Source organism: Pelophylax lessonae, assembly GCF_965119305.1.
Source record: "Pelophylax lessonae genome assembly, chromosome: 6".
Lineage (NCBI taxonomy): Eukaryota > Metazoa > Chordata > Amphibia > Anura > Ranidae > Pelophylax > Pelophylax lessonae.
In genome coordinates, this window is record NC_138773.1 from 258,400,867 (window position 1) to 258,423,779 (window position 22,913).

The 22,913-nt window shown below is 41.4% G+C and overlaps 1 protein-coding gene across 1 annotated transcript in view; it reads right to left on the bottom strand.

The window, feature by feature from the left end:
* STK39 (serine/threonine kinase 39) overlaps positions 1–22,913 on the bottom strand; it is a 647,523-nt gene that overhangs the window by 16,375 nt on the left and 608,235 nt on the right. Inside the window, exon 17 of the mRNA XM_082260316.1 lies at positions 2,996–3,060. Within this exon, the coding sequence (XP_082116442.1) occupies positions 2,996–3,060 (65 nt within the window). The remainder of the gene's footprint in view (positions 1–2,995; positions 3,061–22,913) is intronic.

Here is a 22,913-nt window from a genome sequence, read left to right on the forward strand (position 1 = left end):
GTGTAATTTAATCTTAGTATAAATACAGCTGTTCTGTGAAGCCCTCAGAGGTTTGTTAGAGAACCTCAGTGAACAAACAATCATGAAAGCCAAGGAACACACCAAACAGGTCAAGGGTAACGTTGTGGGGAAGTTTAAAGCAGGGTTAGGTTATAAAAAAAAATATTCCACACTTTGAACATCTCATGGACCACTGTTCAATCAATTATCGGAAAATGGAAAGAGTATGGCACAACTGCAAACCTACCAAGACAAGGCCATTCTCTTAAACTGACAGGCCAGGCAAGGAGAGCATTATTCAGAGAGGCAGCCAAGAGCCATGTTAACTCTGGAGGAGCTGCAGAGAGCCACAGCTCAGGTAGGAGAATCTGTCTACAGGACAACTATTAGTCATGCACTCCACAAATCTGGCCTTTAAGGAAGAGTGGAAAGAGAAAAGCCACTGTTGAAAGAAAGTCATATGAAGTCCTGTTTGCAGTTTGTGAGAAGCCATGTGGAGGACACAACAAACATGTGAATATAACAGGGAGAGGGAATATACCCCCTGGGACTGCCCAGAGGTGTAGCCAGACTTTTTTTTCTGCCTAGTGTCCTACTCCTGTAGGGGGCAGTATAACCCAATGGTTAAAAAGATCAGAAGCTGTGTCTGTCAATGAACAAAAGAGAAATGTTGAAAATTTCAAGGGGAATGAATGCTTTTTTAAGGCACTATACATTTGCTGATCTACTGAGAGCCAATTTTTGCCTATTATGGGTAGCACATTAGCTTACTGTTTGGCAATTATGTCCTAAGCCATGAGGTCCCAGGTGTGTATCCTAATCAGGGCACTATCTGCATGTTCTCCTTGCAATTTGCATGTTCTCCCTGTAGTTATGGGAGTTTCCTCCGGATACTCCAATTTCTTCCCATACTCTAAAGACATGCTGGTAGGATAATTGACTCCTGTCTTAGCTATCCCTAGTGTGTATGTGTAACCTTAGATTGCAAGCGCATAGATGGCAGGGGCAGTATGTAAAGTGCTGCAAACCTTATATGCGCTATATAAATACCTGTAATAAATAAATAGTATAATATTTGTAGGAAAAAAAAGCACCGTGTGTGCACCATATATCTGCATAAGACTACTGCCATTTAAGTCAGAATAGCAGATGCACCATTAGTGCCGGTTCACACTTTAGCGTGTGCGGCGATTGCCTGTAATATCGGAGCGCACTGCTCCTTCATTACATGCGATCGGATGTGCAGTGCGAATTCAGCCATACACTTTGTATGGCTAAATTCGCACTGCACCCGCACATAAGTCGCATATGACCCTTTTTTTCAACCGCATCAGGATTGGATCGCACAGTGGTTCACATTTGTGCGATCCGATCCTGTGCGAACTGTCAGATCGCACTGCGATATGCGATCAAACTGGGGGTGTTGTTAACATTTAATTGACACCCCCTGCGTATCGCATATGGCAGTGTGAACTGCCAGATGTGCGTTTGCGATGCGGGAACAGGCTGCGAATTCGCAGCCTTCCCGCATCGCACAAGTGTGACCTGGCACTTACTTGTTGGACATCCTTCCTAAAAGATGTTTGGAATCCTACCTACAGATTTCTAGCTTAACCTCATATGGTCCAATTACCACGTAAACCTGAAATTTGTTGTTTTAAACTATTGGACTGTTTGTAATAATTTTACTGCTGTATGACAATTGCATTGCTCTATACTCAAGAAAATGTGTATATAAAAATGTATAATATCAATATTGACCTACTCCAAAAAAAAAACAAACAAAAAAATGATCTTGCCTAAGCCCCGGTTCACACTTGTGCGAGTGCCGGGTTCGCATGTAATGTCGGAGCGCACTGCTCCTTCATTACATGCGATCGGCTGTGCGGTGCGAGTTTAGCCATACACTTTGTATGGCTAAATTTGCACCGCAGCAACACGCACAGGGACCCTTTTTGGAAGCCGCATCAGGATCGGATCGCACAGCGGTTCACACTTGTGCGATCCAATCCTGTGCGAACTGCACTGCGATATGCGATCAAACTGGGGGTGTCGTTAAGATTACATTGACACCCCCAGCGTATCGCATATGGCAGTGTGAACTGCCGGGGGTGCGTGTGCGATGCGGGAACAGGCTGCGAATTCGCAGCCTTCCCGCACTCGCATAAGTGTGAACCGGGGCTAACTGCCTGTGGTTTTAATACTTTCTGGTTAATGGACCTTAATAAGCATACAACTCGTGATGTCAGAACTCCTGACCTGAATTTTTCCATGTTTGTGACTCAATGTAGCCTAGTAAAATCCTTTCAATGCTACACACTGCAAGAACAAATGTGGTAACACATGTTAGGTGCGTTGTGGTGGCATTCATTTGAATGTCACCCAATGCACTGGAGAAATGCAGCTCCAATGCAAAGTAACATGATACATTTGTTGTGGTGTGCTGCACTTGAGGTGCATTTGTGTTTTTAAATGTTTTGGAGCTTGCCAGCACATTCATTTGAATAAAATGCAAAGGTTGCCTTAAAAAATGAGCTGCACTAAGGACTGAATGGACCCCCAAGCTGGATATAGACTGGCTGAGATTCGAACGATGTATGGGCAGGCTGATTGTACCCAAGTTGATCAATCGATCAACTTGGGTACAACCAGCTTGTCATATTTTTCATGCGATTTTTGCCAGTGGCGATAGCCACTAGCAATAATCACTGTGTGTTCTCCCAGCCAGGGCAGCTCCCCCTGCCCCCCTCCCCCAGGACATCAATGGCTCCATGGGACGGAATCCCCCATCAACCCGTAGTTGCAGGAATGAAAATCGCTCCATCTATGGTCAGCCTTAGCCATTTGAGCATCAGCATGGCAACCAGGCAACTAGTAATTCCAGAAAGAGAATAAAAGCAACCCATATAGGTTTCTAGGCAAAGATTTTCATTAACCAAAGGCAAAAAAAAATTACAAACAAAATTTGCAAATACATTTGAGTCTGGGTACTTACTAGTTTAAATGTCAAAGATTTATATGATATTGGGTCGTCTACCATCTTCTGCAAATTAGCAGCAACTGTAAGAACAAAGCACATTTATGCAGTTATCATACCAATCCGGTGTCAAATTAATATCTGAATATATATTAAAGGTCAACCTGATCATTTTAAGTGCCTAAAGAAAGTTTAGGAGGGGATTCTTTTAGAATGACCCTGACAAGTAAATACAAGTGCCCAGAAAGATATCTCTGTAAAGAAACAGCGTAAATCTTCCTTTCAAAGTTGGATGAGAACCAACGCTTCCAGGAGTGTTGATCCCCTGTGTCCCCTGCTGCTCTAAGTGGTTATTCCCAAAAAAAGCATGGCATGCTTCTGAGGCACTTTGTCAGACAAAAAGTGAAGGGCAGAAATAAACAGTTCCAATCATAGAAAAGGTCATATATTTACTTAAGATAAACAAAAAAATAACATTCTAAACATAGTTTTTTTCTATTTACTCAGGTAAACATAATATATTGCATATAAGTATTTTAAATATATGATTTCTATCCAGTAGGTTGCTTGTCACAGGTTTACCATGTTAATCCATACTTATTAGTTTAAAAAACACTTTTATAAAGAGTTCAAAGGCTCAAGCTCAGGTCACTCACACAACTGAAAGGAGGAAAGAATGTTAAAACTTTAGATAACATTTGTTGATGCACATTTTGACACCGTACTTTGATTTTAATGGAAATTACATCTGAAAAAAACAACAACAACTAGAACTAGATAAGGGTGCGCTTCCCTACGCACCAAAAATACAAAAACAAAAAAAAAATACAAGTGTAAATGAGACCTTGGGACCATGCTCTGTTTAGAAATGTATGGTCTTTTGTGATACCAGTGATAATCCTGTTAAAAATGTTTACTTTTAAAATATATGTTTTATTACATTAAAAGCAAAGTACCATATTTGCCAGGGTATAAGATTACTTTTTAACCTTAAAAACATCCCCCAAAAATAGGGTGTTCGTCAGAGTTAACGTCCCTATTAATCTCCAAGCAGGGTAAGTACACAAACGTCCTTATTAATCTCCAAGGTGAGTGCACAGGTTGTGATCTTTCAAATCGAACTGGCTGGATGTGGGGGAATACTGTACTGGTATGTACCGCAGCTTTGGCTACATACAGTATACCGCGCTGAGCCAATCACGGTGAGCGATATATTAATTATTAAATACAAAGCCAGCTCGGATTGGCTGAGTCAGAGAGAGTAACATCATCAGCCCGCCTCTCTGACTCCGCCAATCCGAGCAGGCTTTATATTCAATAATAGATTACATCGCTCGCTGTGATTGGCTCAGTGTGGTATACTGTATGTAGCAGAAGCTACGGTACATACCGGTACAGAATTCCCGCACATCCAGTCAGATTACACCCTGTGTACTTACCTTGGAGATTAATAGGGATGTTTGTGTACTTACTCTGCTTGGAGATTAATAGGGGCGTTTGTGTACTTATCCTGCTTGGAGATTAATAGGGGCGTTTGTGTACTTACCCTGCTTGGAGATTAATAGGGATGTTTGTTTTGGGCCTTGTAAATTAGTCCTAACATTTTTACATTAAATGGTGTTGCCTCGGAAGGGGGGTAGTCTTATAAGGCGATTATAGCCCAAAACCTATGTTTTAACTCGAAAATCAGGGGGTCATCTTATATGCACAGTCGTCTTATACGCCGGCAAAAACGGTATACAGTATGTGTATTATATTTTAAAGAATAAATAAAATTGACCTAAAACTATTGTTGCCCTTTAACAACACACAACAAATACGTAACAATAAAATTTATAGAGCCACCCAAATACATAGCAAAAATTTACTTTCCTTTCCAAGTGTTCCAATACTTTTGAAAATGATCATAGATCATATGGGTATTCACAAAACAGACCAACAACCAAGAAGTCTCTCATAGTGCTCCAAATATTTTCAACAAACATCACGCAGCTGAAGAACCATTAAAAGCGCAAAATTGGGTTTATGGTGCTGACAAACGTGACATATCAGATAATATTAGAAGCAGATGGCTTGGTGGATACTGGAATGGTGTCTTTAGTACAAAATGTACAGCATTTCTAAAGTAATTTTTTTTAAATTAAAATAATGAATATGTTATGCTTATCTGCTCTGCACAATACTGTAGTATTGCACAGACCAGCCCTGAAAAGATGTGTGGTCTCAATCCCAAGCTGGGCTGTGTGTGTCAACTGACACACAGAGCGTGGCTCAGCCCCATCCCCTCCCCACATTTGGTTTGACTGACAGCTGTATGAGCCAATGGCTCCCACTGCTGCTTCAGTTCCTGTGAGTAGAGGGAGAGAGGAGAGAAAAGATGCAGCTGTAAACGGCAGGATTAACAAAGATAAGTATTTAGGGAGGTAGGGAAGCTTGCCGACCGCCGCACGACTATTTACTGCGGCGGTCAGCCCCTCACAGGCAAAGCGACGTAGTACTACGTCCCTAGCCTGTGAGGGTCTAGGGAGCGAGCGCGCCCCCCCGGAGGCGCGGTCACGGACCCCCCCCGCACGTGTGACCGGCGGACCCAATGTCTGCCGGTCACTCGGCGATCGCCAGTGCAGAGGGAGAAAGGCAGGCGGCTGATGTAAACAAGCCACCTGTCATTCTCCCCTGTGTAGGAATAGTGATTATACGGTTCTACTATGTAGGACCGTTGATCACTGTTCCTACACCTCAAGCTACAGCCAATCACAGTTAGAATCACGCCCCTAGGGACACACATAACCCCTCCCTCTCAAAAAAAGTTAACCCCTTCACTGCCAGTGTCATTTTACAGTAACAGTGCATATGTATAGCACTGATTACTGTAGAAATGTCACTGGTAACCCCAAATGTGTCAAAAATGTCAGTCAAGGGTCCGATCTGTCCGCCGCAATGTCGCAGTACCGCAAAACAAATTGCAGATCGCCGCCATTACGTGTTAAAAAAAAAAACAACAAAAATTACAAAAATCTTTCCCTTTGTTAGTAAACGCGATAACTTTTGCGCAAACCAATCAAAATAGGCTTTTTGCAATTTTTTTTTACCAAACATATGTAGCATAAAACAAATTGGCCGAAAATGTTAAAAAATTTTGATTTTTACATTTTTTTCGGGGGAATTTCATATAAAAAATTTGAAAAATATTGTTATTTTTGCAAAATTGATGCTCTTTTTTTGTTTATAGCGCATGATCAAAAAATCGCACAGGTGATCAAATACCACCAAAAAAAAGGACGTCAAATTAGTTTAGGTACAGCGTCGCACGACCGTGCAATTGTCCGTTAAAGTCACGCAGTGCCGAGTCGCAAAATAGGCCCTGGTCAGGAAGGGGGTAAAATCTTCCGGGGCTTAAGTGGTTAAACCAACTTTATCTTATTACAGGGAAAGCGCCAAAGTAAAAAAAATAGCTTTGGAACCACTTTAAAGAGTGTCTAAGCCTGGAAACTGTATATAATGCAGCTTATGAGTCCTTTAGATATGGTGGCATTAGTATTATTTTTTCAAGTTGTTTTCCTTTATGTTCAAACTGGTCATCTTCCAGTAGCACACTTTCAATTCTAGGATGATAATACCTATTCCAGGGTTTCTCAACCGGGGCTTCATGGGACACTAGGGTTCCTCCAGAGTTTGCTAGGGGTTCCTTGAGCAATGAGCAATTTCTGCATCTCAGATAAGTTCCCACTGACATTATTATTATTTTTAGCTATCTGTAAGGGGGTAATTCTTCCCAATGACCACACATGTAATAAGCATTCTTCCCACCGATCACACTAATGTATCATGAATTGTAGATATAGTCATTTTTAGCAGGGGTTCCCTGTGACTGGAAACTTATTTTAAGGGTTCCTCTGTGTTGAAACGGTTGAGAAAGGCTGGTCTATTAATTCTTCTCAGGACTGAAAAAAAAAAGAACCACAGAACCCCACCACTGTTCTATTGTCCATATAACATATGAGAGGGGTACTGTAGTCCTCAGAGATACCTAAGAAAAATTCAACCAACATGGTCAGCACATACAGAGAGCACATGACGTTTTAGGCTCACAACATTTCTGGCAGGGTCAACAGGTATTTATGAAACAGATAACACAAAATGGTGTAATTGGTATAATTGGTTTAAAACACTAAAATGGACCAAACACAAGAAATAATTTGTTAGGGCTTAGATATGCTTTAACTTTACACCAACACTGCAGCACTTTTTTAAGTAGATTATTAACAATTATTATCTCAAGCAAAGGATAAAGCTGTCTGTGCAGAGCTATCACAACAATCCACACAGACTCAAAGGTGTAATTACTGCCAAAGGTACATCTAGTAAATACTGACTTAAAGGGGGGGGGGGTATACTTATGTTATCAGCTTTTATGTGTTTTTTCATTGTAATAATTGAAATCACTTTGGGGATCTCTCTTTTCACTTTAATACAAAAGAGTCTATTTCTGTGGAAAACTAAATTCCACAGTGATATGACAATAAAACGTAAGCTACTTTTATAACTCTACCAAGTGAGCTATTTTAAAAAGCATTGTAATGATTACACAGATAATTAGGTTGACAAACTCCAGCAATTTTGGTTACCCCCCCCCCCCCCTTCAACAATGGCCAATTTAAAGTAGTTCTAAAGGCAAAACTTTTTTTAATCCCATTGGGGAGATGTTCCTTCACTTCCTGTGGCATTTCCAAAACAAGAAGTGAGCGGAAACCCCTTGAAAGAGAGGGAATCCCTGGTTGTCACCAGAGACACCAGAATTAGTGTCCCCTTTGGGAGATTTCTCCTCTTTTACTCTTCTGGGGGCAACCCAAAATGTGGTATTCTTTTTCAATTTCAATGATAACAGTAAACAGAACAAACAGTGAAGGTGTATCTCCCTAAAGGCCCGAACACACTTGACGAAAATCGGACGAAATATCCTCCGATTTTTCTCTCTCATGCTCAGCGGTCATAACCTTTTTAGTTGACAGTGCATAATGTTCACAAAATTTCTCGTCCGATTTTATATTTTTTTTTGGGACGTTTGTTCCTAGACTTCCTGGACTTCAGATCATGCGCGGTTTTTCGTGTCCGATTTTTCGCGGACCTACTGCATACAAATTAAACTAAAATTGGTCGTGCTGGGGACGGACAAAAAAAATTTTCCCTCCATTTTTTTTCATTGAAAATGTCGGAATCGGCTGCTGAAAGTTGTGTACACACTAGCCGAAAATCGTACGATTTTACCTCGGACGGGAATTTTCGGCAGATTTTCTACTAGTGTGTACCCCACTTAACCGGGGCACAGACAGCTAAACAAAAACTGACAAGTTTTCTTATCCCTCGCCACTTTGTCCAAAACTAAAAAAAAGTTCTGCCTTTAGTCAGACTTTAACTCTTTTTATCCACTCTTTCAGTAAAGAACACATTCATACACTGATGGTTAAATAGTCCTTCCTCTTTACGTTACGCATGCCCCCTCATAATCTCTACTGCCATGTGAGAAACTATTTGTTTAAATAATCATTGATTTTTATGCAATGTTTTTTTTTTTTTTTTTTAACCAAAGTTGAACTTTCACTGTGGGACCTCCTATCCAACTTAGAAACAATGTAGCACACATCATGAACCCTTTCCAAATTTTCCATGTTGTACCAGAAGTGTCGGGGCCAAAGCTGTATTTCCCATGACCTTGCAAGTTGTTTATACAAGGGCACTTGGTTCACAATATTTGCTTTTGTAGCTGATACTTAGCATTAGGCACTGTTACGTCACTAATTGTTAGCTAGTGTTTCCAAGTTCGTCAGTTTCCCCACTGTAGTGAATTACCTTAAATGTATTTCTTCTTTCATTTAACTGCCATGTCACCTAATAACTACGCTGGAAATGGTTGCACAGCTTGTAAAGAAACTCAATAATATTATGCAAGAATGGTTGTTTTAATGTGATTCAAGCTATACAACGCTTTATAGGTTTTATATGGAAAAGGCATCTCCACATTTATCAATTTCATGATCAATTCCTTCCTTGCTTAGAATTACATAACATTACACTATATTCCAGTTCTCCTCCAAGCTGTAGCATACAAAGTGTATTGAACAACAACCCCTGCAGAGATTATGTTCTTGTATGCTGATTGCCCTAATTTTGGCTATATGAGTAATTTCTTTTTAGAACAAGCTGTTCCATTTGACTGTTAGTGCTATAATTCCACAGCTATTACATCCTACCTCTTCCCCCAAACCAATATTACTAAATAAACAGATATTCTGTTTATATAGAAGGCAATCTGCTCCACAATATTTGGCCAAATGCCGCATACTACTTTTAAGTATTCTAAGAAAATCGTGCGCACCACTATGAAATTGTTGTTCTTTAATTTGTTAATTACATATTTCCCATTACATCTAGGTTTATAGCTAAGAAAATTATATTTTGTTATGGAAGCAATTAAATCCTTATAAGTGCATCAAAGTTAATTTTAGGTTTGAGGTTGATTGCTAAAGACAATAGGATTGGTAAAATTGCATTTCTGGAAATGTAGTAATGTTTGTAGGGGAAGGTGGGGGGAGAGAGAAGATAAAAAAAAAGGATTGTTAAAAATCAGCAGACATATTTTTCTAGGTGAATCAAGACTCCCTTGTATATACAGCATGTATATGGTGATCCATTATTTCTGTGGAAAACAGTTCAATTTGAAAACCTTTGCAACTTGGATTTGTGAACTGTGTGAATCAGGTGACATGTCTGATTAAAATACATATAAAGTATGATAACTGTTTTACGTGCCAAAGGATTAGTAGTTCTGTTCAGTCTTGTTATTCAGATACCTCTAACACACAGCAAAACTTTATTACCATTATTGTTTCCTATTTCCTCTTTCCGGTGTACTGCCTGTTTTTTGGAAATCCACATAATCACCCTTGTGATTTTTCTCTATGCTTGTAGTTTCATTTCAATTCAGGGAACCCAGGGTCCACATGTTAAATATTGTATCTATTAAATGTGCCTGGCTGGCTTGTTAGATAATTCTATTTAATTCCAAGTATCCTCACCTTCTAAATGTTCTTAAATTTACAGAATAAGATTCATGCTTTCAAGAAACGCTCTGCTACACAATGAGGTTGACTTACAAATAGACACTGCACTTTGCATGTGGAGTTGTACCTGGCAAGGGATGATTTTTACGTGACAGTTTCTCTCTAATGAGACCCTGCATTGTCTTCTCTGGGCTCCACTGAATTTATTGATATGCACATTGTATTGCAATACAACCCTTCCAGGCTATGTGAGCCGGGGTAAGTGACAGGCTGATCCAGAAATTACGTCATACACATCGCTTTGCGGGTCACAGCAAGAATGGGGAGGAAAGCGGATGTGTCTGCTCTTTTCCCTCCCATCCACTCAACGGCACTCGCCATGGCAGTCCTGGGCCGGCAGATGGGCAAGCAGAGGCCGGAATACATGTCGGGGCGCCCCGGTACCGGGGGTGTGTGGAAGCGATAGGGCAGCAGCTCAGCTGGAGTCTGCCTGTTAGTGTTACACACCATCTCGGTGGCTGTAGCCACCAGATTTTGTGTGAACCCCCCGGTGTCAGCTGCGGACCTGGCAGCAAAAGGGATAAAGCAACACATGGTAATCCTGCCACAAAGGTCCTTGTTCAGGCACTTACTGTTGTAAGGTGATACCCTTCTGCCCCATTTTTCTATTTGCTCTCCTGTATGTCATCTTGTCACACAGGCTTTAGTGCAGGCACCACACATTATGCAGGCATGGCCACTGTAGTAGTCACCATCAGAAAACATGCCCAAAGAAATGCCATGCAGACATTGCTGGAGCTGCAAAAAAGCTGCAGGAGATCAGCAGCACTGAGCTATAATGAAGGATCAAAAGAGGTGAAATGTATTTAATTAAAAAAAGCCAGTTGTTTATGACATGCAAAACTTTTTCACATGAAATGTCATTCAGTTAGGATTTACATCTACTTTAATCAGCATACTTTTACTTTAAAACATTCCACTGCTCATCTTGCAGATGACATAAAAATTCAGAACAATTTTTTTTATCCATAAATACATGATGATATTTAAAGTGGCAAATGGAGATGTTTGACTTCTACATGTGCGGATATAGGATTGTGTATATGGGATTGTATGGTTGGGTTTTCATTACGGTTTTTTTTTTTTTTTTATTGGTTGAGCCAGATAGACTTGTGTCTTTTTTCAACCTGACTATGTAACTGTGTAACTATGTAAATATGTTATTTTGTAGTAGATGTCAAATCTTTCTAGGAATTTTTTTTTAATAACTGCGCAGGGCACAGCCTTGGGGCACTATATAGTGCAAGCTGGCATATTATTATATAGGATTTATATAGCGCCAACAGTTTGTGCAGCGCTTAACAAAATGAAGGCAGACATTACAGTTACAATACAATTTGGAACAAAAGGAATCAGAGGGCCCTGCTCGTTAGAGCTTACAATCTAAAAGGGAGGGTACATTGGTACAAAAGGCAATAGCTGTGGGGGATGAGCTGATGGAGCAAGTGAAACAGTGTTATTAGTTAGTAGCCGGGTAGGCTTCTTTAAAGAGAAGGGTTTTCAGGGATCGTCTAAAGATGGATAGATTAGAGGACAGTCGGACAGATTGGGGTAGAGAGTTCCAAAGAATGGGAGAAGCTCTGGAGAAATCCTGGAGGCGAGCATGGGAAGAGGTAACAAGGGAGCTAGAGAGCAGGAGGTCTTGGGAGGACAGAAGAGAGCGGCTTGGTTGATATTTTGAGATCAGGTTAGTGATATAGCTGGGGGCAGAGTCGTGGATGGCTTTGTAAACTATTGTTAGCACTTTGAATTTTATTCGTTGGGTGAGTGGAAGCCAGTGAAGGGATTGGCAGAGAGGGGTGGAGGACACTGAATGGTTGGTAAGGTGGATAAGTCTTGCAGCAGCATTCATTATGGATTGAAGGGGGGATAATCTATGTAAGGGTAATCCAGTGAGGAGGGAGTTGCAATAGTCGAGGCGAGAGATAACCAGGGCGTGAATTAAAAGCTTGGTGGTACCTAACAATACATTTCATATTTACAATTTCTAGTGCTTGTATATCAATAATTTATAACATCTGCAGTATGGTGCTTCTTAAGATTTGTTCTGCATATATGTTTAATGATACAAAATAATAATGGTTATATTGCAGATAAGCCAAACAAACATCAAACCTAGAAATACAAATCAATTCTGACTGAGCACAGCACAGCCAGGTAATACTTTAAATTTCCAGGAGATTCCTATTCAAACATTTACAGATCACTAATGCAGCCAGCTCACAGCTGGAGAAATTCAGACTGCTTTGCTCCTAGCAGCGTACTCTGGATGGAGCTGTGTGTCTAAGTAACTATCTCTAGAGAAGGCCAATTTTTATCTTAAAAAATATGAATCTCACAGAGCATGCTTTTTATGCCTTTTTTGTTATAGGTATAGAAAGTTTTTTTATTAAGATTACATAGGATTAAAAATATTTACTTCAAAGCAAAAGCTAAATGCTAAATACATTTTACCAACAGCAGCCAGGTACCAAACTATACTGGGTAAAAATTTGATTTTTGTCTTACCGTAAAATCCTTTTCTCTATTGACAGACACAGCTCCAGAATCTTCTTGAACATTGGGTTATGCTACCCGCTACAGGAGTAGGACACTAGGCATAAAAAAGATTTACCACACCTATGGGGCAGTCCCCAGGGGTATACTCCTACCCTTCTATAGGCATTCAGTTTAGTTGCAAGCAGTGTCAGAAGAAAAATAACCCAACTCAATAGAGGGGTGGGTGCTGTGTCTATCAATGAATATCAGAGAAAAGGATTTTACAGTAAGATAAAACTCCAATTTTCTCGTTCGTTCATTGACGGACACAGCTCCAGAATCTCCTTGACTATCGGGACGTCCCAAAGCAATGTCAAACATGAGGGGTGGGAAAAAACACAGCAGAAAAAAATTCCCAAAAGGCTAAACCTAGCCATACCAGGTAACATGGAGCTCAACAAGGAAACAACTGGTGCTCACCTGAAAAAAAAACCACACACCCTCAAAGAGGACTAATCCTCTCAAACAGCAGCCTGCAAAACGTTGCGGCCAAAAGCAGCATCCGCAGATGCCAACACATCTATTTTAAAACATTTTGTGAAAGTGTGCACAGAAGACCAAGTGGCCACCTTGCCAACCTGCACCACTGACGCCTGATGGCAGAAGGCCCAGGAGGCACTAAGAGCCCATGTAGAATGTGCCTTAACAGGGAACAGAGGAACCTGACCCTTGATGGAATAGGCCTGCACCACCGCCTGTCTTGTCCATCTAGAAATGGTCACGGCAGACGCGACCAACCCTTTGCGAGGTCCACCCATTAGGACAAATAGTAAGGCTGATTTCCTAAATTACTCAGGTACACCCTGATTGCCCGACCCGACCCACATCCAGAGAGTGCAAGGCAATCTCCTTCGAATGTTTAGGCTTAGGACACAGGGAAGGCAACACAATGTCTTCATTGAGATGTCTTCATTGAGATGGAAACCAGAAACAAACTTAGGAAGGAACGACTGACAAGGGTGACGCACCACTTTATCTCTTTGAACAACCAGGTAAGGTGAATGACAAGAAAATGCCACCAGCTCCAACACCCTGCTTGCAGAAGTATTAGCCACCAAGAAGGCTACCTTCTGGGACAATTCAAGCAGAGGAAGCTCACAAATATTTTCGAAAGATGGGTTTTGGAGAACCGACAACACCAAATTGAGATCCCACGGAGGCAACGGAGACCGTACTGGGGAGCCAAGTGGTGAACTCCCTGAATAAAGGTGCGAACCAAAGAATGTGTAGCCAAAGGACGGTAAAAGTAGGCCAAAAACCTGGCACTTGACAGTACACAAGGCCAGGCACTGCTCAACACCTCCTTGGAGGAATGCCAAAATCCGAGCCACTGAAAGGGAACGGGGATGAAAACCAAGAGACTCACACCATGCAATGTAGGTCTTCCAAGCACGATGGTAAAATCTTCCTAGAGGTCAATTTTCTAGCTTTTTACAACGTGGGAATCACCATTTTAGATAACCCCCCTGTACTTCTACACCTGGCTTTCAACAGCCAAGCCGTTAAAGCCAGCGACTGTAATGCAGGATGGAAGATTGGCCCTTGGGCCAATAGATCTTCTCTGAGAGGAAGTCTCCAAGGGGCATCTGCGACCAGCCGTACAAGATCAGCATACCAAGACCGGCGAAGCCATTCTGGAGCCACTAGGATGACCGGATCCCTTCTGCCTCAATCTTTCGCAGGAGACTAGACAGAAGTTTTAGCGGGGGGAAAGGCGTATATCAGAACATATTGGCCCCAAGGAGACACCAATTCATCTGTGATGTTGGCCAGAGGATCCCGAGACCTTGCCACAATTCTCTGTACCTTCCTGTTGAGACAAAAAGCCAGCAGGTCCACCTTGGGAGTTCACCACTGGAGACATAGCTGAACCTTAGAATGCCAGCTACAACCCAAGCTGCCAGGACACTTGTGTCCAGTTGGCGTGGCATTGTATGTTTCGGGGTGAGCTTAGTATGTAGTGACCCTACTGGGTATGCGTCCATGCACTTCGAGTGCTCTGATAGTGAGGATGATAGTGAGGATTGTTATATAGACACAAAACAGGCAGGTGAAGGTTGCCGACTGCGATCCCGCAAGGGGACGCTGACCCAGGGCCTACGAATAGACCACCTACTGGACCCCCGCAAAAAAAAAAAAGGGGGTCACCCTCTGACCCCTTCCATAGAGGCCTGCATGAAAATAAATGGCCCCCTTAAAGGGGGCCGCCCGATGTGACATTAATGCACAGGCAAGGTACCCAGATGGTCCGCAGCGCTAAAGGGGAGGTGCCCTACGCAATAATGGTGGCATGCAATCATCAAACAAAGGTGACTACCCCCACAGCACCCCCCTCCAGGGAAGGCGCCAAGCTGGCCGCAAAAAGCAGCCTCAATTTTGGTGGAGGCCCAGCCACACAGATCCCATCAAAGGGAAGGCGGGTGGCTAAAGGACACTCACAGGGGGCCGCCCCCCCTCCCCACAGAGGCGCTGACTTGGCTGCAAGGTCCAGTAGGTCGCGACCTGCAGCCTAAATTTCTGTGGGCACCCCACCGCCTGGGCGCGAAGCCTGCTGAAGCCGACCACCCAGGAACAACGGGGGAGAGGGAAGATGCCCAAACAGAGGGTGGTGGCTCTAGCCAACCTCACTCCAAAATAGCTTCTGGTCAGTAGGCTGCAAAGCTGCGGCCAAAATTATTGGCCGGGTCCGGCCGTGTGCGGCATGTACCCGTGGATGTGAACCCATCTGCTCCCCCAGCCCAACACAACAGCCGGGAAAGCCCTTAGGACCCCCCTGCCCAGGTCACTAACCCCCAAGGTGACGAAGAACCCTGTTGTAACCCTGGAGAAAACCGGCCAGCAGCAGCCCCAAAGAAGCCCCCCTTCAGAGCACATGGAAAAAGTCAGCTCACAACCTCCAGGGGGGGTGAGGGGTACAGAAGACCGGAGGTGACCCCAGAGGGGCTGGGGAGAAGGAGGGGAACCTGGGGGTCCCCCCGTAACAGGAAGGGGACCACGTCCACCCCAAAACCCTCAAGGGGGACAGCTACTTACCATACCGTGGAACCAGGTGGGCACTGCTCCGGGCAGATCACCTCTCCACCAGATTTGGGGTGGTTTCAACCAGGAGGAATACTGCTACTCAGGCCACGACCAGGTGGTATGCGTCCTCACGAGACGTTTAACTCACAGGCCAGCCCCCGTCCAGTGGGTTAATGTCGTGGCTGACCTAGTGCGGAGCTGAGGTCTGCACGCGCTTGCTGGCCGGACTAGTGAGACCTTAAGGATCTAGAATAACCAGTTCATCGCCCAGTCCAGCTGTTGATTGTAGTTCTCACAGGAACAGAAAATAATAAAATATGAAAAAATTGTATTTAAAAAGGAAAAAATGATAGGACCAGAGATTCTAGCAAGGAACTAGGTCCTTACTTCTGACTAGGCAGAAAAAAACTGAATGCCTATAGCAGTAAGTGGAAGTATACCCCCTGAGACTGCCCCATAGGCGTGTTAAAGCTTTTTCCTGCCAAGTGTCCTAATCCTGTAGGGGGCAGCATAACCCAATGGCCAAGAAGATTCTGGAGTCCATCAATGATTGAGAGAGAAATAGCAATTTATTTTACCTTACAAGGCCTATGTCAATCCCATATGTCAAGCTCGTTGTTAAGTGTACACATATAACATCATTGTATCCTGAATGCTTATACATGTGACCCCCAAATGAATTATTAAGAAAAACAATTTTGACCCCAGAAATGGTAGCGATTTATCTAATTATCGATTATCTAATATGGCCATTAGAATTGTAAACACAAGTTAAACCTTGACATGACAATTAAACACTATATAATTTTTTATACACTCAAATTAATTTGTATTGAGAGATTCAGGCAACAGGTAAAAAAAACTGTTTCTGTCATGCATCTGTCAAAACAGAAATGACTCTCCAACGCTTCATTATTCATCTAATAAAATCGTTTTGCAATTGAGAGAGGATATTTCTTTCATTTCTGTCTTAGAAGCACTAAACAAGTTCAATATTTTGAAATAAAAATAAAAGCTGGGATTAATTTGCATGCATTGTAAATGTTTGCTGGTAAGATGGCGATATCCCTCTCATTTGCCTTATCTGGAAACCTGATCAAGACAGTCAATCCAGACTGTATCTCTACATCACCAGACACTGCCATCTAAACAAACCATGACCCCAATTCTCCAACAAAGTCAACTGTGATTATTGCCTTTAAAAAATTGACCCAAGGGTGAAGATAAAAAGGCACACTGCTAACCATTGTTTGCATTTAAAGTGGTCACATAAAAAATCTACAATAGTAAAAAGTATGTGGCTGTATTTAGCTTTTCCTGTTCTTCAACATGTCATTCTTCAACAGGTCAGATCCTGGGGAAACGTAGCTCTCATGATGCAACAGAAGCTGCCCCTAATTTGCGCTATGCAAGCCAAAAATTAAGACGTTCAAGGCGAATTTAACCTTCTTATTTATTACTGTAATGCAGTCCATGAACACCCTGCCCCCTCCCCCTTAGCTATCCAGGCCACCCAGCCCAACAGGCAGATCCTCACCATGCTAATCTGGGTCATCTTGACAAAGGAGCCCATCATACTGCTCAATCCCAGGAAGCTAAGCCTGTTTGATGGCGTGACAATAGGTATACTATTTCTGTCTTTTTTTGCATCGTGGAATTGTTGATCTCCTCTAGCCAATTTAGCTACTTCTGGTCTATATGAAGAAATCAGTATTCATACCTTTTTTTAAGCTGATCTGATCCTGTCTCCAGTGGTGGAAGCTATGCTACACAACAGCTGTGAAATGAATGGGGGGGAGGGAAATCACCCATAGACTTACTATGGGGCTTCCGTTGTTGGATGTGTCCTCTGCACCCGCCTCCACAGCGAAGCTGCCGCTGACAGCCCAGCGTGGGATCGGGTCGGATAGCCTTGAAAAAAGATATGTATATAGATTTTTTCTTTACAGGGCTAGATAGGTTAGTGTTAGATTGTGGAGGTCTATAGATATGGGGAGTTTAGTGTTAGCATGGACTTCTACTTTAAGCTTATGATCTATCAGAACACTATTTACTCCCCGGTTATACATATGATCCATGAAAATACTTAGCCCCTAAGTGCATAACTTTACATTTATCAACATTAAACCTCATTTGTCACATAGTTTCCTCAAGTAAGCAGTGCATTGAGGCCGGCTAGTAAGTTGGAGACATCCTGTAAGGAAGTTATTCCACTGCATAGCTTGGTTTCATCAGGAAAAGACTGGAATTGTACTTTTAATCCCAGACCCTATGTCATTTAGAAATGTATTAAAAAGTATGACTCATTAACCACCACTCTCTGAATACTGTCTTTTAGACAGTTTTCTATCCATTTACAAACTGATTTTTCCAAGCCTGTAGACTTTACCTTACGCATTAGCCGTGTATGGGGAACTGTGTCAAACACTTTTGCAAAATCCAAGTATACTACATCCACAGCCACTCCTTTGTCTAAGGTTTTGCTCACCTCCTCATAAAGAGAAATCAAATTTGTTTGACATCTGTCTTTTATGAATCCATGCTGTCTGTTGCTTAAAATGATGTTTTCTAACAAAAACACATCTATGTGGTCTTTTAGTAAGCTCTCCATTATCTTCCTAATAATAGAAGTTAAACTAACATGTCTGTAGTCACTTGGTAAAGACTTTGACCCCTTTTTAAATATAGGCACCACGTTGGTCTTACACCAATCCAGTGGTACTATTCCAGTCATTAAAGAGTCCCTAAAAATTAGAAACAATATGTACATGGCTGTCATATTTCCTCATTCAGACATGAGGCTCAGATTCCTGCATTGCAATGCTACAAAATGGTTGTAGATTAAGACTCAGCTGACAAATTATCCAAATAAAAAGATTTAAAATCTAAGATATATAAAGTAAATGCAAAATTGCTTTAAACATTTGTCACAACTGCCTAAATAAAATTATGTTTCTACTTTATATTTATCAGATAGCTCTAACTAAAAGTCTGCTTATCTCCCACTCATGATTCCATCATGAAGCCCAATCTCAGTTCAAGAATGCTGATAGGATAACCTTACTTTTTCACTGCATTGGATTGGATCAGATCTGTCACGCTTTTGCAAACAAAAAAGTTGAAGAATGATATAGGGATTACCCAAGCATTTTGCTTCTCTGTGCACAGCTGATGCAGCTTACAAAAAAAGAGGGACTTTATATTATCTTTTTTTTTTTTTTTTATGATGAGATCTACACTACTGCTTCTCAAAATTTTTGAAAACATATTTAAAATGTTTAGTTTTTTTATACAGTAATAGCATATGTACCAACAAACATGTCTAGACATTTAGCACATTTACCCCAAAACCTCCCTTTCTTCTAGAGCATGTTCATATAATTTCTTTCCTTTTACCTTGTTCCTTTAACAAGACAGTTTTTATTACTCCTTGGTATGTCAACACCAGACTTTACATTATTGCAGTGGCAGCTGCAAAGAGGTAAGTTTCTACTGGCGTAGGCATGCTTCCTGAAGTACTGAAGCATCCCCCCAAAAGCCTTTTTCCTACACACATTGTGGGCAGGTTCTTTAGAGTAAAAAAAAAGCAGCACTGTTTTGGTGGGAAAGACATTCATGTATTCCAGTGAAGTGGGACAGAGATGGGTTGGGGAGAAGTGGAGTTCAGCAAGCAGGGCTGAAAACGCTGGTTGGGATGTGGAAAAAGCACTTATAGCGGAAACAGAAAGTTTGGTGCACATGGAATTTTATTTTCAGTTTAACAAGCATTTTTATGTACTTGCAGTGTTATAAAAGGATAAAATATGGGGCAGCATACATGAATTTGATAAAACATATTTTTTTTTTCTTTTGCCCTGACAAAAACTTTAAAGTGTCACTAAACCCACATCATAAAAAAATATCAATAAATGATGTATTACATGCTATTCATACTCACTCTTAGATTTGTTTTCTGTATATTGCAAAAAAACCTGGTTGATCCTGCTGCACTCTATGTCCACCTTCTGTTCATGTCCCTAATTCAGTTAGGGGTTTTGTAGAGCAGTGTTGGCAGCTTTGCACATGCTCAGTTTTCACTGAGTTTCTATGCTGAGCATTTCCTCCCTATCACATATGAGCAGCCCTTGCGGCTATAGAGTCACACATGTGGGTGTATACACAATGGTAAATGACAGCCCACTCCCTCCCTCCTCCTCTATGCCCACTAATCAGCCAAACACAATGGGAGTGGGATAGTACATGTAGAATAATGGAGGAATCACCTCCCTCTTATTCTAAGACACAGGCTGGACACAGCATATGACAGGTAGAAATTCACACACACCACAGAAATAATAAAGATTTGATTTCAAATATATATTTGTACACCAATATAGAACAATTGGCTATTAATTCTTTATTTTTACTGTGTATATTTTAAGGCAGTTTTTGTTTTTTTTCTTTTGAACATGTGACCAGCAGCAAAGGACTAGAAGCTTCTCCTGCCTATATTTCCTTGCAGACAGACTGGGAAAGAGCTGGGTCGTGTGACAGTGTATATCAATTAGGAAAAAGGTACTTCGATTTTTTTTTTTTATAAAATAATTACAGTGCCATCATCCACATACAGGAATAAAAGGCTCATTGTAAATTAAACAGTGTGTGTTTAGCATCACTTTAAAGGTAAAACGTAACACTGATTCTCTGATTCTCGGATTCTACTGTCACATCTCTGCATAGAGATGTTCATAAATGTGTGGAAACAATTTTGATATTCCAAGAACATTTAAATTCACAAGATACTTCTGGAGTTCTTATATTGTGAAGTAAATAACGACTATGTTCAGAGATGCTCAGGGCTCTGACAGGGGAATTTTTCATCCGGATGAAAAAGAAAGGTTAAGTCAATTTATCAATATAAAAAAGAGGTCTGGCTATGAAATGTGTTTTTCACAAGTGCCTATGAAAGAAATCTTGCCATGTTATGTTCTTATCTGTGTAATGAACATCTGCAGTGTACACTATTGTTTTATTTTGCAACAACAAATACAGAAATGTAAAATTGGAAAGGCACCGCATAAACCAAAGAAGTCTGCACAATTAAGTCTACTGCTGTTATCACACATGCTCAGCGTAAAATAAAATATCTTGTCACAATCGTTTTGGAAACATCGAATAGCAAAGACTAAAAAGGTGTAATTTTTTCTGCTAGTAAGATTTGAATTTACATTAACAATCTGTGTCTGCTATCAAATACAAATAGAGCAACAACAACAAAAATGCAATGTTATCCTAATATGTGTGAATAATGGTACACTGCCGCCTTTCATGTCTGAAATTTTCAATCTAATCCACATTATTAGACGTCAAGTTTAGAAATGTAAAATCAATAAATAGTGAATGCATGCCCAACACTTTGATTGAATTTATTGAGAGCGTAAAGCGGAGTTCCGGACACAAAAACATTTTTTAGATACAAATACCCCCCTAATCCTAAGCTAACGCCAATTACACTAACACTAACCCCACATTACAGTACAGGACAGTAATTGAATTTAGATAAAATCTTACCTTTAAAATTGATTGCAGAGTGCGGCCATCTCTGGTGTGGTCGTCTGAAGCCACTGTGTCCCCCACTGTGTCCCTCTTCCTGGTTTCTGGCTCCCAGAATGCCGACCGCAATCTCGCGCATGCGCTGTAGATTGTGATCGGCAATCAGAGTAGCGGCCGGCCATTCCCATTGCATCCTGGGATTTATGACTCACATCTCCCAGGACGCAATGCGAAACCGGAAGTGATGTCCGGGACCGCGGCCGCAGAAGGAGGAAGTCGGACAGAGATGCCCCTAAAAATAAGGTAAGTGACCCTACCCCCCCCCCCCCCAAAAAAAATGTCCAATTCTTTTTTAACATACTTTTCCCCACAGGAATTCGGAAAGAAGAAAAAGAGGGTGGAACTCCGCTTTAAGGTAGACCTGAACTTAATAGGTGTTTAGTAAGTGCTCAGTAAGTAGAGATTTGCCATCTTAAAGGGAACATCTAGAAATGTTAATTGTACCCAAGCAGTATGCTGACAGAATTACATTGCATCTTGGGATTGATGACTCACATCTCCCAGGACGCAATGCAAAACCGGAAGTGACATCCCGGACCGTGGCCGCAGAAGGACCGCGCAGTTGTCCGTTAAAGTAACGCAGTGCCGAATCGCATAATAAAGCCTGGTCAGGAATGGGGTAAAATCTTCTGGTCTTAAAGCGGTTAAAAATACGCTCATTGAGAATTTTTTTGTCAAAGACATGTAGCTAAATACATTTTAGCCTAAATATATGAAAAAAATTTAATATATTGGATATTTTTTAACTTTCAAAGTAAAAAATGTAAATTTTTTCACAAAATTTTCGCTCTTTTTTTATTACTATCGCAAAAAATGAAAAGCGCAGAGGTGATCAAATACCACCAAAAGGAAGCTCTGTTTGTGGGAAAAAAAGGATGTAAATTTCGTTTGGGTACAGGGTTGCAAGACCGCTCAATTGTCAGTTAAAGTCGCGCAGTGCCAAGTTGCAAAAAGTGGCCTGGACGTTAAGCAGGAAAATCCTCCGGTGGTAAAGTGGTTAAAGAGGAAGTAAATCCTCCTCTGCAAGTTGTACCTATAGGTAAGCCTATGATAAGGCTTACCTATAGGTACTGTAAATATCTCCTAAACATACACCGTTTAGGAGATATTTACCTTACATGCAGCCAGTGACATCACTGGAGCATGCGCTCTAAAGGAAAGGCCGCTGATGCCGTTCCTTCAGAGCCCCGTGCCGTGACCGTCGGCTCCCGCACGCAATCAGATGGCCGGATGCCGCGATCCCAGAAGAGGAGACCATAGAGGTAAGCGGGCGGCACGGCGGGGGCTCGTTCTAAGGTAAGTATTTCATAATGAGCTAAAAAAAAAAAAATTGGGTTTACAACCTCTTTAAAATCACAAAAAATTAAGTGCAATAGTTTGGGGACATGCAGAATCTCTTCATCATCAAACAAGCCTTGATTAAAGGTGTCCTGCATGTCCCCGAGATGTTTCCCCCTCTTTTGTGATTTCAATGCCGTAAAGCATAACTTTTTGAACTTGGATTTGAGGTGCAGACAACATATCTTCAAAAAACCATAATACGTCTTGATGCCACCTTCATGGCATGTTTTTAAAAACATACACTGTACATATTAAAAAATAAATCTAAATGAAAATCAAAATGGTTTCCTTTCAAAGCATATCTTTGCTCCCCCCCCCCCCCCACA